This window comes from Acanthamoeba castellanii (genome assembly GCF_000313135.1).
Source record: "Acanthamoeba castellanii str. Neff unplaced genomic scaffold scf7180000084756, whole genome shotgun sequence".
Taxonomy (NCBI): Eukaryota; Discosea; order Longamoebia; family Acanthamoebidae; genus Acanthamoeba; species Acanthamoeba castellanii.
The window spans coordinates 8523-23830 of NW_004457498.1; the positions used below are offsets into that span (position 1 = coordinate 8523).

At 58.4% G+C, this 15308-nt stretch overlaps 8 protein-coding genes across 8 annotated transcripts; 6 read left to right on the forward strand and 2 right to left on the reverse strand.

Annotated features, from left to right (window-relative positions):
* Positions 1-152: 152 nt before the first annotated feature.
* On the forward strand, positions 153-425 carry ACA1_392920 (uncharacterized protein; the record flags this gene model as incomplete). Its single annotated transcript, XM_004340641.1, has 1 exon — positions 153-425. One exon carries the CDS (start codon positions 153-155, stop codon positions 423-425), a length of 273 nt encoding a protein of 90 aa, XP_004340689.1.
* A 70-nt stretch (positions 426-495) lies between these two features.
* On the forward strand, positions 496-1402 carry ACA1_392930 (uncharacterized protein; the record flags this gene model as incomplete). Its single annotated transcript, XM_004340642.1, has 3 exons — positions 496-975; positions 1098-1219; positions 1294-1402. 3 exons carry the CDS (start codon positions 496-498, stop codon positions 1400-1402), a joined length of 711 nt encoding a protein of 236 aa, XP_004340690.1.
* Positions 1389-2623, reverse strand: ACA1_392940 (uncharacterized protein; the record flags this gene model as incomplete). Its single annotated transcript, XM_004340643.1, has 7 exons — positions 1389-1616; positions 1695-1786; positions 1865-1966; positions 2045-2123; positions 2200-2270; positions 2347-2390; positions 2472-2623. 7 exons carry the CDS (start codon positions 2621-2623, stop codon positions 1389-1391), a joined length of 768 nt encoding a protein of 255 aa, XP_004340691.1.
* Positions 2624-3595: 972 nt separating this feature from the next.
* On the forward strand, positions 3596-6247 carry ACA1_392950 (cupin superfamily subfamily protein; the record flags this gene model as incomplete). The annotated part of the gene is made up of 14 exons (XM_004340644.1): positions 3596-3818; positions 3901-3974; positions 4072-4174; positions 4256-4458; positions 4555-4659; positions 4755-4793; positions 4851-4886; positions 4966-5039; positions 5127-5241; positions 5313-5395; positions 5473-5546; positions 5634-5704; positions 5799-6020; positions 6134-6247. The coding sequence occupies 14 exons, from the start codon at positions 3596-3598 to the stop codon at positions 6245-6247; spliced, it is 1536 nt and encodes a 511-aa protein (XP_004340692.1).
* Positions 6248-6375: 128 nt separating this feature from the next.
* Positions 6376-7309, reverse strand: ACA1_392960 (universal stress domain containing protein; the record flags this gene model as incomplete). Its single annotated transcript, XM_004340645.1, has 6 exons — positions 6376-6448; positions 6519-6571; positions 6644-6721; positions 6798-6901; positions 6994-7100; positions 7191-7309. The coding sequence occupies 6 exons, from the start codon at positions 7307-7309 to the stop codon at positions 6376-6378; spliced, it is 534 nt and encodes a 177-aa protein (XP_004340693.1).
* A 193-nt stretch (positions 7310-7502) lies between these two features.
* Positions 7503-9480, forward strand: ACA1_392970 (hydrolase, alpha/beta fold domain containing protein; the record flags this gene model as incomplete). Its single annotated transcript, XM_004340646.1, has 4 exons — positions 7503-7910; positions 8020-8107; positions 8197-8312; positions 8404-9480. The coding sequence occupies 4 exons, from the start codon at positions 7503-7505 to the stop codon at positions 9478-9480; spliced, it is 1689 nt and encodes a 562-aa protein (XP_004340694.1).
* Positions 9481-9631: 151 nt separating this feature from the next.
* Positions 9632-11313, forward strand: ACA1_392980 (uncharacterized protein; the record flags this gene model as incomplete). The annotated part of the gene is made up of 8 exons (XM_004340647.1): positions 9632-9835; positions 9934-10137; positions 10239-10320; positions 10416-10477; positions 10540-10786; positions 10883-11011; positions 11095-11213; positions 11284-11313. The coding sequence occupies 8 exons, from the start codon at positions 9632-9634 to the stop codon at positions 11311-11313; spliced, it is 1077 nt and encodes a 358-aa protein (XP_004340695.1).
* Positions 11314-12713: 1400 nt separating this feature from the next.
* Positions 12714-15266, forward strand: ACA1_392990 (ankyrin 2,3/unc44, putative; the record flags this gene model as incomplete). The annotated part of the gene is made up of 15 exons (XM_004340648.1): positions 12714-12860; positions 12945-13068; positions 13269-13329; positions 13390-13520; positions 13627-13722; positions 13797-13875; positions 13969-14011; positions 14113-14168; positions 14240-14297; positions 14366-14438; positions 14514-14591; positions 14677-14727; positions 14798-14848; positions 14917-15064; positions 15155-15266. The coding sequence occupies 15 exons, from the start codon at positions 12714-12716 to the stop codon at positions 15264-15266; spliced, it is 1308 nt and encodes a 435-aa protein (XP_004340696.1).
* Positions 15267-15308: the final 42 nt, after the last annotated feature.

Sequence of the window (15308 nt, forward strand, 5' to 3'; positions counted from 1 at the left end):
TGGACATCGACGTGGCGACCTCGGCGTGTCGGCCGACCTGGACGACCTCTCCGTCTCGGCCAACGCCGGTGACAACGAAGCGTCGGCCAGTGCTGACGACAACTCGGCCTCGGTCACCACGGACAGCGACAACAACGACAACAATAACGACAATGACGACGACAACGACGTGGACATCAACGTGGGCGACCTCGGCGTGTCGGGCGACCTCGATGACCTTTCAGTCTCGGCCAACGCCGGCGACAACTCGGTCTCGGCCAACGCTGATGACAACTCGGCCTCCGCCTCCACCTCCTCGTCGGCCGCCTCGCTGGCCACTCCCCTTTCCTTCCTCTTCTAAGAGAGCACGAGAGATTCTCGCTCGTCTATCACACGTGGCTACCCACCATATTTCAACAACATCATTTTCTAGATATCGACTTTAAACAGCTTCATACACCGTTACATCTTGGGTTGTTGATCCTTGGCGAGACGACTTCCGGGGCGTTCGCGCCCATGTCGGCAACAAACAAGGCGACGCCGGCGCCGGCGGCAGCGGCCACGGCGGGTGGTCGACGCATGCCGATGCTGCAGAAGAGTTCGAGCTTCATCCACCGCACGCGCCACCTTAACGATCCGCACAAGAGCGACGCCCGGCACTACTACGTGAGCCACCACGCCGACGGCAAGGCGAAGGCCACGACGCTGCAGCGCCACGGGGTGGACAAGGACATGATTGAGCTGAGCAGGGTGGCCCAGGACGACGCGCTGCGGGAGAAGGAGGACCGGAAGCGGCGCGAGGAGGTCGAGGCGCAGGTGCTGGAGGCCTTCAGGGCGGCGACGGAGGGCAAGCCCAAGCAGGATCCGGCGGCCGAGCGGCGGCTCAAGCGGGACCTGCGCAAGCTGCTGATGCGGCGCAGGAGCTCGGGCCTCAAGAAGAAGCATCTCTCGTTCGATCGCAAGTGGAACGAAGAGTACCAGGCCCTGCTCGATAAGGTACGACACGACACGACACGACACGACACGACACGACACGACACGACACGACACGACACGACACGACACGACACGACACGACACGACACGACACACGCACTGACGCACGACACGCACTACAGGGAATTTGGAATATGTCTGCCAATGATGCGCAGGAGATTTCCAATTTGATGCACGATTTTGTATTCAATGTGGAGACCTACGCCAAGGTCATCATCAACGAGCTCAACGTCGACGACAGCAAGTGCGCGCATTCACTTCCCCCCCCCCATTCACACACCTCACGCGCTTCGTTCTTTTAACTCCGACCATTCGCAGGAAAACGATCAAGCCCGTCGAAGTGGGCGGCATCGCCGGAGGTAAAAAGTATGTGGTGCAGTTGTGGTCATCCGGATGTCTTGCCTTGCTCGCTCCTACAGAACCTTGAGCGCCTCAAGCTCCATGGCAATGACTCCCACAGGCGCCACTTGCTCACGCGGGGTGGAATGCGCGAGGGCCACGAGGCGTGCGGCGTTCTCGTTCTCCAGCGTTCCAGTGGTCGTCATTTCCGCCCACTCCTGCGCGGAGAGCCACTGGGCGCCGCCATGGCTGCTCCAGTCAAAGTCCTTGAACTTCTCGGCCACCGAGGCGAGGAAGACCACCTGGCAATGCAATGGAGAGAACTGTCATCACGAGCCAGGCGACAACAGAGGCCAGCCTTCAACTTGACGAGGTGGTACCTTGATGAACCCGGTGGGGTTGGGGTTGCTGGGGGAATTGGGAGCAAAGTAGTACACCTTGAGCACGCCTTCCATCGCCAGCACGATACCGCCTTTTGTTGAGAGCGATGATGATTCGTGTTAGCACCATTTCCGCACAAGCACCGACAGAAGAAGTGAAGAAGAAGCACTGATAAGCTCTGCTGCTGCGAGCTTGAACTGGCGCGGTCTCGTCATAGTCGCAGAGGGGATGTTCCACTTGCCACTCTCTCCCTTCACCGCCAGGTAGCGGCCTGGAGTGGTAACAGAAAGGGTTGGTTAGGCCCATCTTGGGTGTTGGTTGGAAGAGTAGTAGCGCAAGCGCAGTTCACCTTGACCATCAGTAACCACGGCCTCAACAGCGGCCACAAGGTTCACCTGCACCTTGTGGTGGTTCACGGTGCCACTGTCCTGTTCCGCGCACCACAGAGCGTCAGCAACCCGCGCTCGCCTAGGTCATGACGGTGAGTGTGACGTGGCCGAGTACCTCGGACTCGAGCAGAGAAGTGGGAAAGAGTCGTGTCCCAGACTGCGCCCAGTTGAAGATGGACTTGACCTCTGTTCCATCACACACAAAGCAATGCACCATCAGCGTTGGTTTTCATTTTGTGCTGTCCATCAAGGGGATGAGTACCGTGTGAGCGTAGGTTCTTGCCCTTCAACTCTTCGACGGTGAGCCTGCAGGTTAGCGGCGGTCGTGGTGAGTGAGTGAGGCCCACATCCACAACAGTGGGGATGTGATCCATCCAATGCACTCACCATTTGGCTTCCATGATTTCGTGATCAGGCACGGTCTTGAGTGGTGTATCGTCGGCGGGCTTGGCTCCATAGATGACACGCAAGCGAGACCCCCTATTTGTTTGGCAACACAGAAGAAGAAATGAGTTCGCCGCCCCAAAGCTCACTGGCATAAACGTACTTCATGCCAGGCGTGTGCTGAATCCTCAGGATGCCGGTCAGCGTTACGGGAACACCTGAACCATCAGGAAATGTAGAGTCAATCGGACAGTGGACCCCAAGGGGCTTAGCACTCTAAAATTGTACCGGCCTCTTCCAGAGCCTCTCTGACCGCTCCCGTCTCAAAGCCCTCACCAGCGTCCACTCTGCACCCCAAACACCAAGCACTGGCCTTAGACCAGCAGTGAATGTGACAATGCTCATCAACAGGCCACCATAGTAGGAAGGTTTCAAAAAGAAAAAAAGATGATACGTGGGAGGGTGGGTTACCGTCCTGCAGGGAGGTACCACCCATCTCGTTCGTGCGTTGTGGCGAATTTGCCCTCGTCGTTGCGAAGAACGACCAGCGAGATGAGGGTGGACGAAAAGGCGGGTTCCACTGGGCAGCGCCCCATAAACAGCCGTGGTCGTCTCCATCTTCGAAATCAAAAAGTGAAGAAGGGAAAACGAAGAAGTTTGTTTCCAGGAAAATGAAATTTTTTTCTTTTTCTATTTCTTCATCCACTTCGCGGCACGAAGATGAAAAGGAAGATCGCACAAGTTGCCGGAGAGGCCAAGTCGCAAGCTTCGGAGCAAAAGAAGAAGCAAGATGCACCCGCACAGGCTTCCGCGGCTGGAGGGTTCACCAAATCACAAAAGAAGCGCCAGAGGAAGAAGCAGCGGAGCCAGGAGGTCCAGCAGGCAGCTCCAGCGCCAGCTCCTGTGACAGCTCAGCCGACCAAGCAGGTAGGATCGCCTAGAACTCTCTTTACTTTACTTAATTAAACATAATAATTTGCGATTAATCTTCATGTTCGCAGGCCAAGCAAAATGGCGCGAAACAGGGTGCTCAGCCGCAGCAGGGAGGATCCAAGTCTGAGGCGTGCGAGCCATCGACGCTCTTCGCATCACCCGAGAGCTGTCTGCAGTGGTTGTTGGGATCGAGCATGACGATCCAGCGCTTCTTCGCCGAGCACTGGGAAAAGAAGCCGCTGCTCGTGAAGAGGAAGGAGAGGAAGGTAGGCGATGGGAACCGCCTGACGAAGGACCTGTTCTCCTTCGCCACCTTCGAGCGCCTCTTCTCGTCCAACCGCCCGCTCTTCTACACCAAGAACCTCAACGTGTGCCGCTACGAAGACGGCGAGAAGAAGATGCTCAACCCTGAAGGTAGTACGCTCACCACACTACCTGCGATTGCCATCAAGCCATCCATTTTGCTGACTCTGACTCGTTTGGTGCAACGCTGCTCCAGGTCCGGCTTCGCTCAAGGAGGTGCGCAAGTTCTGGCGTGAGGGCAGCACGTTCCAGTTCTTCCAGCCCCAGCAGGTACAATGACAATGACAACGACCCGCCGCCAGTCGACGCTGATTGCAGTGGTTGATTTTTGATTTTTCATTGGTCTGTCCTCCATGGTACCCACCAGCACTCGGAGGTGCTGCATCGGATGATTGCAGGCCTGGAGCAGTACTTTGGCGCACTCGTGGGCGCCAACATCTACATGACGCCGCCCAACGCTCAGGGTCTGGGTACGTTGCAAGGCCCCTGGCCTGTCGGCAGTGCGCCGACTTGCAGGCGCTCGCTCACGTGTTGTTGCTTCGTACGCGCAGCGCCGCACTATGACGACGTCGAGGTGTTCATCCTTCAACTCGAGGGCAAGAAGAAGTGGAAGCTCTACTCTCCCCCGCCTTCGGACGAGCTCCCGCGCGAGTACAGCAGGGATCTCGACCAAGACGAGTGCGGCGAGCCGCTGATGGAGCTCGAGCTCGAGGAGGGCGACCTGCTCTACTTCCCGCGCGGCACCATACATCAGGTACCTTACACTGCACTACGCTCTCTTGAGGTGCCCATGGGCACCCTGCGGTCCAGGGTGCTGACCAAGCTCCCCCACGTTGGTGTCTATGTGTAGGCCTGCACCGGCCCATCTGCCTCTACGCACGTTACCATCTCCACCTACCAACGCCACACCTGGGGCGACTTCCTGGCTGTCGCTCTGCCGTTGGCCATCAAGGAGGTACGGTGGACTCACTCGTGTTGCGTACAATACGGAGGTGGCTGAACTGCATTCCGCGTCGGTGCATTGGTGGTCACTCTGTCTTCGCGCGCCAGGCCATCGAAGAGGATGTGGAGTTCCGGCGCGGCTTGCCGGTCGACTACCTGACGTACATGGGCGCCGCCTTCGCCCCCGAGAACGAGGCGGTACAGGGCGAAGCCTCACAGGGCAAGGGCAAGGGCAAGAAAGTACGATTTCGCTCCCTTTGTACTGCGGTCGTCATGCCAATCCTTAAGCGGTGCGTCTCCGTGGTGCCCTTGAATGCAGGCTTCGAGCGGTAGTAAGGGCCAGGCCGCCAAGCAGCAGCAATTCGAGTCCAAGATGGTTTCACTTCTGCACAGGTAACTATCAGGCGATGAAAATAGCTGTGTTTTGGCTTCGTCGCTCTGACATTGTTTCTTTTTCTGGTTTGCTTCTTCTTCGTCCAGATTGAGCGGCCATCTCTTGCTCCACAAGGCGGCGGACATCACGTCGCTGGACTTCGTCAACCATCGGTTGCCCCCGGCATCGCTCTGCTACGCTGCTCCCCAGGAAGAAGCCCAGGTAACCACACGTGTCGCGCGTCATGTGTCGTGTCTTGATCATCCTCATTAACGAATGCTTATGGTACGCAGACCAAGAAGGCGACCAAGAAGAAGCAGAGCAAGGAGCCTCAGGTACAAGAGGCGCAAGTTTTGGACGATGACTCTTCCATCAGGTCTCACCTCTCTTGTTTAGCCCCCTTCGCGGTTGCACACTCACCTTAACTCGATCAATTTCTGGCGAACACAACAGACTGGCGGAGCCCAACTACATTCGCCTGGTGGTGGCCACTGCGGAGGATGAAGAGGGTCCCGATGCCGAACAAGGTTCGTCCGTGTTCCCACGCGCATCAGCCCCTTTATCCAAGCTTGGCCCAGTGTTTAATTCAAATGTACATTGCTGTCATCCTGCAGCTGGCATGCTGCTGGACGAAGAAGCCGGAAGCGAGGAGGACTCTGAAGCCGATGAGGACCAGCCCAAGAAGGTACGGTCCAGCTCTCGTTTGGAGCCAAACACCATTTACGTTGTCGTTGTTAAACAAGGCGCTGACTATGTTTCCTCACACTCTCGGGCAGCAGGCAAATGGCCGTTGCAAACAGAAGGTTGACGTGGAGGAAGAAGAAAGTGAAGAGGGTGAAGGGGCTGATGATGAAGACGAGGAAGACGAGGATGAAGGAAGCGTCCTTCTCTATCATTCGCTTCGCAATCCCGCCGAGTTGCACATGAGCGGCCACCGAAACGAGCCCAGCCTCCTGCGCTTCCCTCTCAACCACCTCCCGGCCCTCAAGCACCTCGTCGCGGTACGTCTCAGACAGTGCAGCCTCGCCACCAACTCAACTCACGCGTTTGTGTTGCAAAAAGCCATGTCTCATCGCCTCGTCCTCCGTGCCTGTGCGTGCAACACCACCAACAGAGTTATCCGTCCTTCGTGCCGGTGGCTTCGCTGCCGGGCCTCGATCCGACGCAGGCGATGCATCTCGCCATTGCCCTGGGCGTCGAGGACCTCCTGCAGACAAGCAACAAGTGAAGGGGGGCATCGCGGACATGCTACAGCGCAGCTCGGGTCAAAGATAACAACTTCTTCGGACTAAAGTTATTTCTGTCTCATGCTGCTTCCTCTTCCTTCTCTCCTCTCTCTCTCTCTCTCTCCTCGCTTCAGTCCCTGACGACGGTCACGTTGGCCGGGCAGTTGTGCACGAGACCGCTGCTGGTCGAGCCCAGAAGAGCCCTGCACCCACCGCATTGGCGGTCAGCGACAGGTACAGAGAGAGCGAAGAAGAGGCACACGAGCGTCGCACCTTTCGAGAGTGCCGAGTCCCCGTGAGCCGCAGACGATGTTGGAGATGCCGCGCTGCGTGACGGAAAGGAAGCTCATTAGCTCAGGTTGCGTGCTCGTCCAGTGGTGTGGTGTGGAACAACATACCCTCTGGGCCGCGCTGCAGATGTTGTCGCTCAACTCAGTTGCCGAACGGTAGGGAACTGTCATCCACTCACACTTGCGCTGCAGTCACGAGCGTGAGCCAAGGCTCAACGTTAAGCGCCCCCGGGGAGGGGGGCAAGAGAGCAGAGAGACGCACTTCGTGTTGGCGGCACAGGCGCGCGTAGCGGTGCATGGTCCTTGCGCTCTGCATGAACTCGTAGTCCTCGAAGGCCTTGCGGCGCTGCTTCTCCATCCACTTCCCTGTATTGCATAATGTTCCGTCGTGTGGGCTGCGAGGCGTGGTGTGTGGTGTGTGTGTGTGTGTTGGTGTGGTGCACAGCGCTGTGCGCTACCTTCACTGTCCGGCATGGCCTCTACGCGAAACTCGGGCTTGTGCACACCGTGGACCAGCACCAGCGTGTGGTCCTTCGGCAGCTGATCGCACGCCCACTCGAACGCTCTGCACCCACCGCGGGGTGAGCTCAGGCTAACGTGCACGTCCAGAAAAGAGAAAGGGACTGGGGTTTGCGGGGGGGGGGGAACAGTGCACCTTTCGCTGTGCTCAGAGCCATCGACCGCTACGATGTGCTCGGGTAGGTTGCGGCTCTCCTCCTTGGCGCGCTGCTTCTCCTCGTTCTCAACTGCTGTTATCACAAGTGGTACGCTCATGTTGAAGGTGGTTACTTTCGACTTTGGCCGTGCCTTGCTATCTCTTGTCCAAGGTTGTTGGTGCCCCAGCGATCCGACGGGTGGCGGTTGACATTTCCGGCGAAAATGCATGGAGTAAAGGGGTATCAAGGAAAAAGATGAAATAGCAAGGAAATGAGGAGAGAAAAGAAGGTGAAACGAATGTTGGATTGGGATGGAGCCGGTGGAAGAGCAAGAGAAGCTGAAGGAGGTGGCGGACCAGACAACTGCGTCCTTGCCAACAACGGCGAACGAAATCCAGGTCCTCGCAAATGGCGAAGATGAATTGAGCGGGGCATCGTCATCTCCCACGCCCTCGATTCCCGCCGCAGCCGAGGCTGCTGGCCTCCGGCAACGAGCTCCCTCTCGCCGCCCGCCCAGATCTTCCTCGTCTTCATCTTCCACAGCACGATCTCGGCACAGCCGAGCCAGAAAGAACGAAGCAGATGGCGGCGAGAAGAAGGGCCTAGGGACCCGGGTCGGGGGCGCGTTGGCGGACAGCGTCAAGTCAGTCGGAGCGCGCATGTTTCTCATGTGCATCCTCCTCATGGTGGGGCTCGCCATTGCCGCCGTCACCGCATTCGTACGCGCCTGCTCTCTCGTTTCATGTGCACATCATCCACGCGCTTCGACGTGTACACGTCGGTGGCATCGGCGCTAACGCTGTGCTCGGTTGGTTATGGCTCGTGCAGGCGTTTTGTTGGGCCTTCTTCCCGGTGGCCACGGCGCCTATCGCGGGCCAGCGCGCCATCGCCTCGCTCGAGACCATCACGCTCGGAGGTGAGACTCTCATTTTTGGAGTGCTGCAGTCATGGCCATCAGATTTATGTGGTGCGCTGTCGTGGTGTGTGTTGTGGATGCTTGAGCAGGAGTGGAGCAAAGCATTCTCATAAGGGCCGAAGATGCCTCCAATCCGATCGTCCTCCTGTTGCACGGGGGACCGGGACTTCCGCTGATGCCCTTCCGCTCTGGCTTTGCTGCACTGGTTCGTTTTTTGCTCTCTCTCTCTCTTCTCTATCCCCCTCGTCGCCTGACCCTCCTCAATATTAATCTGCTGCGTCTTCGACCAACACCAGGAAAAGGACTTTGTCGTGGTCTACTGGGATCAGTACGGCAGCGGCAAGAGTTGCGAGTGGTCCACCTTCTTGGTCTCTTCTTCATCGTCATCCTCGCCTGCCCCAGCGTGGCAGGAGCACGATCACCATCACCGTCATGGCTCATCTGATACCGACGAACCGGCCGACAACGCTGCAGACGGCCAGCGCCAGGCCAGCGCCGGTCGCACCCCGTGCCGACGCTGCGGGGCGCACAGGTGGGACCGCTTCGGCGACTTTGAAGAGGACGAGCCCGCCGGACCCCAGCGCCGCATCGACCTGGCCTCGACTCTGCAGGACACCGAGGAGCTGGTGAGCTATCTGTGCCGTCGATTCCACCAGCGCGCAGTGGCGCTGGTGGCCCACGACTCGGGCAGCGTGGTGGCCATGCAATTCGCGCGGCAGCACCCGGAGCTCGTTCGCTCGGTCTTCCTGGTGGCGCCGCTGATCGACTTCGGCCGGCAGCACGCGACGGCGCTCGAGTGGGCGCTTGACAAGGCCCGACGCGAGCGGCAGTACGCACTCCTATCGCAGCTCGAGGCCACCGGCGGCGGCGTGACGCTGCCGCTGGCCAACGCCACGCAGCTGCTCAAGCTGCGCCGAGCGGTGGCCGAGCTGGGCGGCGACATGCGCCGGGGCGGGTTCGTGCTCAAGCTGCTGCACCACATCTTCTCGGCCTCGGAGTACGGTGTGGGCGACAAGCTGACGCTCGTGCCCTGCGGCATCCAGTCCGCGGCCCACCAGTTCAACGACCTGCGGCAGGTCAACCTCACCGAGCAGGTGCGCGCCGTGGACGTGCCCGTGGCGATGGCCTGCGGCAAGTGGGACAGACTCGCGCCGTGCGCCTTGGTCGAAGAGTACCTCCACGCCCTGCGAACCACCGCCGCCGCCTCGGCCCCGGCTTCGTCTCCCTCATCTGCTACATCGACAGAGTCGCCTACGACGGCCCTGCCGCGTGTGCGCGACTTGGTCGTGTTTGCCCAGTCAGCGCACTGGCCGTTCATCGAGGAGGGCGAGATCTTCGTGGAACGGCTGCGCGAGCACTTGACCGTTCAGTAACGTAAGAACACGCAGGCCAAGGCCGGTGCTCAGTGCAGATGAATGTAGCGAACAAAATGTTCTGTTTTCCAAAAATGGAAATTAAAATATTTACAAATAGAAATTACATTATTTTTGGCGGATATCAGTGAAAGAGAGAACAAGAGAAAGGATGGAGGTGGACGCAGGGCTGTTGGGTACGCTTGTGGCGATGGGGTTTGAGCAGGAGGCGGCGGCCAACGCCCTGCTGATCACCAACAACGCGTCCCTCGACGAGGCGCTCGACTACCTGCAGCGCTGCTGCCTCGAAGCTGGCGAAGGGGGCGCACCAGGTGGCAGCACCACAGACACCAAAAAAGCCACGCCCGACGTTCAGGTTCCTGTCAATTCTATTTGCTTCCATTTATTTATTGGTTTATTTATCTATTAGTTCATTTATTTCCTTTTTATCTCTATTTGTGTAAATGTGTGTAGCTGCCCGAGAACCCGACCTCGTTGGCCGACTATGGCTACCACTTCAACGACGAGGGCGAGCTGCGGCACCTGGAGACCGGCACGCCGTTCCAGTTCATCAACCAGAAGCACTACGAGGCCATGGGCGACATGATCGTGCGCCACATTCAGGAGGCCATGCTGAAGGCGTACCAGCTCACCGAGCAGATCATCCCCCTGCACGACGTAACGCTGCTTTTTCGCACCACTTGCACATCCCGTGGCGCGCCGGCATGCTCAACCTCACTTCCATCGTTCACCTACGTGGCGGCTGCTTTGTCGCGCAGGTGCCCTATGAGATGCCGCGCAGCTGCCTGTACATGTCGCCAGAGTGGGAGACCGCAGAGGTCCTCCTGTTGCTCACGCACGGTGCATATCTACCCCCCCACAGCTCCACGCACAAGTCTTAGCGCACGCCCGGCGTTGTCGTCCTCTACTCTCTCACACTTCGTCATACACCCCAGGTTCCGGAAACGTGAGAGCGGGCCAGTGGGCCCGCAAGCCTTGCTTCAACGACTCCCTCCAGGTAGGAATCCAATCCGTGTGGTGGTGGTGGTGGTGTCTGCTGACCCATGATCATGCATATAGATCGGCTCTGTGCTGCCCTACATCAAGAAGGCGCAGGAGGCCGGATGGGCGGTGATCGTGCTCAACCCTAATCTCAACGAGGGGACGATCAACGGCAAGCGGGTGCCGATTGCTCGTAACGAGAGCCCGGAGGCGCACTACCTGTACGTGTGGGACACCTTCGTGAGCAAGGCGCAAGCCAAGCACGTCTTGATGGTGTCCCATTCGTATGGCGGAGTCAGTACTATCAATCTCATCGAAAAACGAGGTACTCCTCACCCACACGATCATGTGTGCTTACATTCAGAAATTGACGCGTATATATCGCGGATGACCAACATCTCTTGTTTGGGGGAATACACAGAGAAGCAGGTGTTGCAGCGATTGAGGGCACTGGCCCTGACCGACTCGATTCACTTCTTCAAGCACCGGCGCATCACGCGCCAAGGCTTCGATTGGCTTGCCACCAACTGCATTGACTGGGTTTCATCAGGTTTGCCAACGTTATCAAGGACCTTTGGGGGGGGGGGACAGCCGCGTCGTGTGCTGATTGGAATGAACGTAAACGGTGCGCAGACCTGCCGCTTGATTCTCCGGTCGACAACAAGGCCGACTGCTACTGTGTGAGCGCGGGCACCAACAAGCACGAACACACGAGCGGGTTCGCTATCGAATCCGTGTTCAACTTCTTCCAGGTGCGCCGCTCCACCCCATCCAACAAGCTCACGTTGGCGTCTCGCTGTTGTCTGACACTCGCCATTCCAGGCGCGACTGGAAGTGGCTGCTTTCCTCTAGGCACCCACCCTTCGCCAGTTGCAGTTGAAACAAGGTTTGGCGACGCATAGCTCCGGTCGCTGGAATTCTGCACCCGCGCGCCTTTTTTCTTTATGTCCGATCGCTCTCCTTGGCCCTATCTCCATGGTGTACTCTTCCGTTTTCTCAGTAGTAGTCGCGCATGGACACGCAGCAGCTTTCTACACCAAGCCCTAGCCCAAGCTCGAGGGTGTCGTCGCGGTGCTTGACCTGCCAGAAAGCGCACAGCGCGTGCAGCAGGTGAGTACATTCATTCTTTCTCTCTCAAGCTTCCGCGCAGAGGCTTGACGTTGCGGCTTCCTCCACACACAGAGTGCTCCCATGCGAACGTTGCGTCAGGCTGGGCAGGGAAAGCACCTGCGCGGTTGCGCCCCCCAAGAAGAGGGGCAGGCCTTGCAAGGCGCCTCGTCGGCCAGACTCCATGGTTGAGACACCTGAATCGACCCAAAACTCACCATCTTCATCGAACGAAGAGTCCAACCAGGCCCCTAGCACTCCAGAGCCCGACCAAGATGTCAAGCGGGACACATTGGAGTGGGTTCGTACTTTAGTGCTGGCTTTTAAAATGTTGAGTGTTAGAATGAGTGTCTGATCTTTTTTGGGGGCTGGCGACCACCAGGACACCGCGAGTCGGTTTATGAGGCTGATCCTCCGAGAGCTGAAGAAGGTGCGCAGGGAGCACCGGCGCATGAGCCGGAGGCTGGCAGGCTTGGCCAACCGCGGGACTGATCTGGCGCGGCTGCTCGACGCGCTTCAACAAGACCAGCGGTGCAGTACCGCGCGTGTCCCCAGCCAGGCGGCGTGCCCGCTACGGTGGAGGCAGTTCGACGAGCTCATGAGCCAACCGTCAGGCTTCGCCTCTCCGGACTGCCCTGAGGAGGATGAGTCGTGGAGTTCGTGCTCACCAATGCCCACGGCTGAAGCTCCCGACCTCTTCGAACAATGCGTGCCCCACCACCCCGCCCCGCCTCTTCACCCCTTCCCCCGGTCAGGGTCGGCCCACCAAGCGCTGGCCTTCTTGAGCGAGTTCGACTTCAGCCACAGGAGATGCGTGGTCCGAGATCTGAGGTTCGTTTTTCCGTCGGTGGGTGCCGCTACTGCATGAGGAGGTCCAACACTTACGCCCTTTTTGTTCATCAGGCAACCCACCATGGCCATGCAGCTGCACGAGCCCTCTTGCTTTGATGAGGTGGTGGAGCCCTGTGTCACATACGCCACTCCTGCGCTTTGCACGTTCCTCAGCTATCAGCCGGTAAAACCACTTCCGCCACCCGCTCCCCAGTCTGTTGCTGCGTACACAGCCGTAACCGTCGCTCCACGTACAACAGGGAGAGATGAACGGCATGAGATGCTCCGCGGTTTGTTTGCAACACTTCGATACCATGGCGAGTTCGCTCGCGCTCGCGTTGAGTAAGCCGGCACACCAAGTGGGCGAGGTGTTCGCCATTGCCAGCTGTTGGATCACCAAGAGCGGCCACTTGGAAGCCAACGACGCTCAAGTCCAGATCCTCTACAGCCCAGCGGGCTTGGTTCGGCCTCTCTTGCATGCACGCGCACGCACGCACGCACGCGCAGAGTTGCGTGGGCTCACCCATCTCACTTGGTCACTACAGGCAAAGTGGGTGATCATCGTGGCGGGCAAAGGGACCGGCATTCTGCAGCAGCCACTTCACACCCCGGCCTTCTTCCTGCATGACCCGGCCACACGCGAGGAGCTTCGTCGCGCCGTCGCTGCTCGTCTTGGCCTGAGCCCACACGCAGTGTAAAAAAGTCGTAAACATGTGTAATATACTTTCTGCTTACCGTTGAAGGCAGCCAATCTGAGGTTCGACCGCAGATAACAACAGAGAGGCGAGTGCGCCTTGGAAAAGGTAAAAAGGCAAAGTAGAAAATAGAAGAGAAAACAAAGTGTTGTTTGTTGCGTTGAGCCACAATAGCGCGCAAGGACACCACCCTGACCGGCGAGCGAGACGGCATCATGGGCGAAGGGCAGTCTAAGTGGGTACACCCAAGTATCCACCCGTCTGTGTCAGTATGCGATTGACCAAGTTGTGGCAGGTTGAACGGGGCCATCGTGCAGGGCGAGAAGGACGCTGTGCTCAAGTTTCTTGAGACCAAGAAGCCCAGCACGAAGAAGCTCAACGCCGGCCTGCACCGTGCAGCAGCGGCAGGCCAAGCCGACATTTTAGGTCTGCCACCTTCCGTCGTTCTTTCCCTGTCGTTTTCGTTCTTTTTTATTATTTATCATTTATTTATTACTTATTTTAAAAATTTCAATTAATTCGAGTCGAGCAGAGCTCTTCATCAGTAACGGTGCCGACGTCAATTCCGGGACCAGCGGAGAAGAGTTCGCCAACAGCACCCCGTTCTGCCGAGGCGACAATGTGACAGGTGGCCCCACCTGTACCTCGAAGTGTAGCGTGTGCATTCCTGACGCACTCCACCACTACTCCTACTACTACTAGCCCTCCACAAGGCGTGCCTGGCCGCCAACGCGTTCTGTCTCAAGCATCTCCTGCAAGCGGGCGCAGACCCCATGGCACAGTGCGCCTCGCCCCACACAACATTGTTGTTTGTCGCAGGTGTTCGCTCCTCGACCTTCCTGAGATCGCTCACCTTCGATGCTCCAAAGCGCAGATGTAGGCTGGTGACCAGGGAGGGCCACACCACCAAGGACAAGGTCCCTCTCTCAATCCTTCCTTCTCCCGCCAACGAACGATAACGGGAATGCTCACTACGATGACGACGACGATGATGGTGTTGGTGTTGGCGGTGATATAGGTCACGCCGGCAGAGTGTGTGCTTCTGGGCGAGGACGAGAAGACGGAGAAGGAGCGGTACGAATGAGTGATAGCCACGGCGGCGCACAGAATCCACGAGCCACTCACACGCGCTCCTCCGTTCCCAGGGACATCTGCTTGCAAACGCTGATGCTCAAAGGGCTCACCGTCAACTACTCCAACGAGGTACACATAGGACACTGTCACTCTTCAACGGGGACTGACCGACACTCTCTTTTTCTCGTGGTGCCAAGGACGGGGACACCCTGCTCCACCTGGCGGCGCTCAGGATGCACCGGGAGATCGGCATGACGCTCGTCGCCAAAGGTCTGGTCTTCTCTCTCGCCGCCCCCACTCCGCAGCGCTACCGCGTTCTCACTCCATCATCATTACCATTGGCAGGCGCCAACGTGAGCGCCACGAACAACAGGGGCAGGACCCCGCTTCACAGCTACGCCGAGGGGATGGCCAATCGGCTTGGTACCTTTCCGCCCATTCTCCCCCCCCCATTCGTGTGTTTGTTTGACGCCTCGTCAACGCCGGCCGCCGTGTGCTGTGTCATCAGGGCACTTGATGATGACCGAGATCAAGGACCCACAGAACGAAATGCGAAGAGGTACGGACGTGCCACTGCGCGTACGTTCAGCGTTCGAGGCTTGGGCTCACCCTCTCTTTCCTCGCTGTAGTGGGGCAGAAGGACACGTGGGGCGACCACATCAACTTCTTTGTTCGATTAGGTACGCCTTACCTCCTCAATGAATCCGCCATGTGACGCGTTCGTGGTTCATTGTTGACGACGACGCAGGCGCGGACGTGAACGCGACGGACAGCGAGGGCTACACGCCGCTGCACGTCGCCTGCTTCGCCTTCTCCTACCAGACCTACTTCATCTCCTTCCGCATCTCGGCACTCGACTACGCCGAGGTCTACTTCGCCGACTGCGAAATCTACAAGTACCCCCCGCTCACATCGCGACACCATTGTCCCCCCCCCCACAATCCACGCCGACACCACGACCAACGACACGACACAAACAAACGCAGACGCTTCGTGCAGGCCGGGGCCAACCCCAACGCGAAGGACAACGCGGGCCACGATCCGCTGAGCCTCATCAAGGACCGCGTCGGCTTTGTGGCCGCGCAGAAGGGCCGCTGATGTATGGAAGTGGATGTTTACTAAACAACTTTGGTGAGGTGT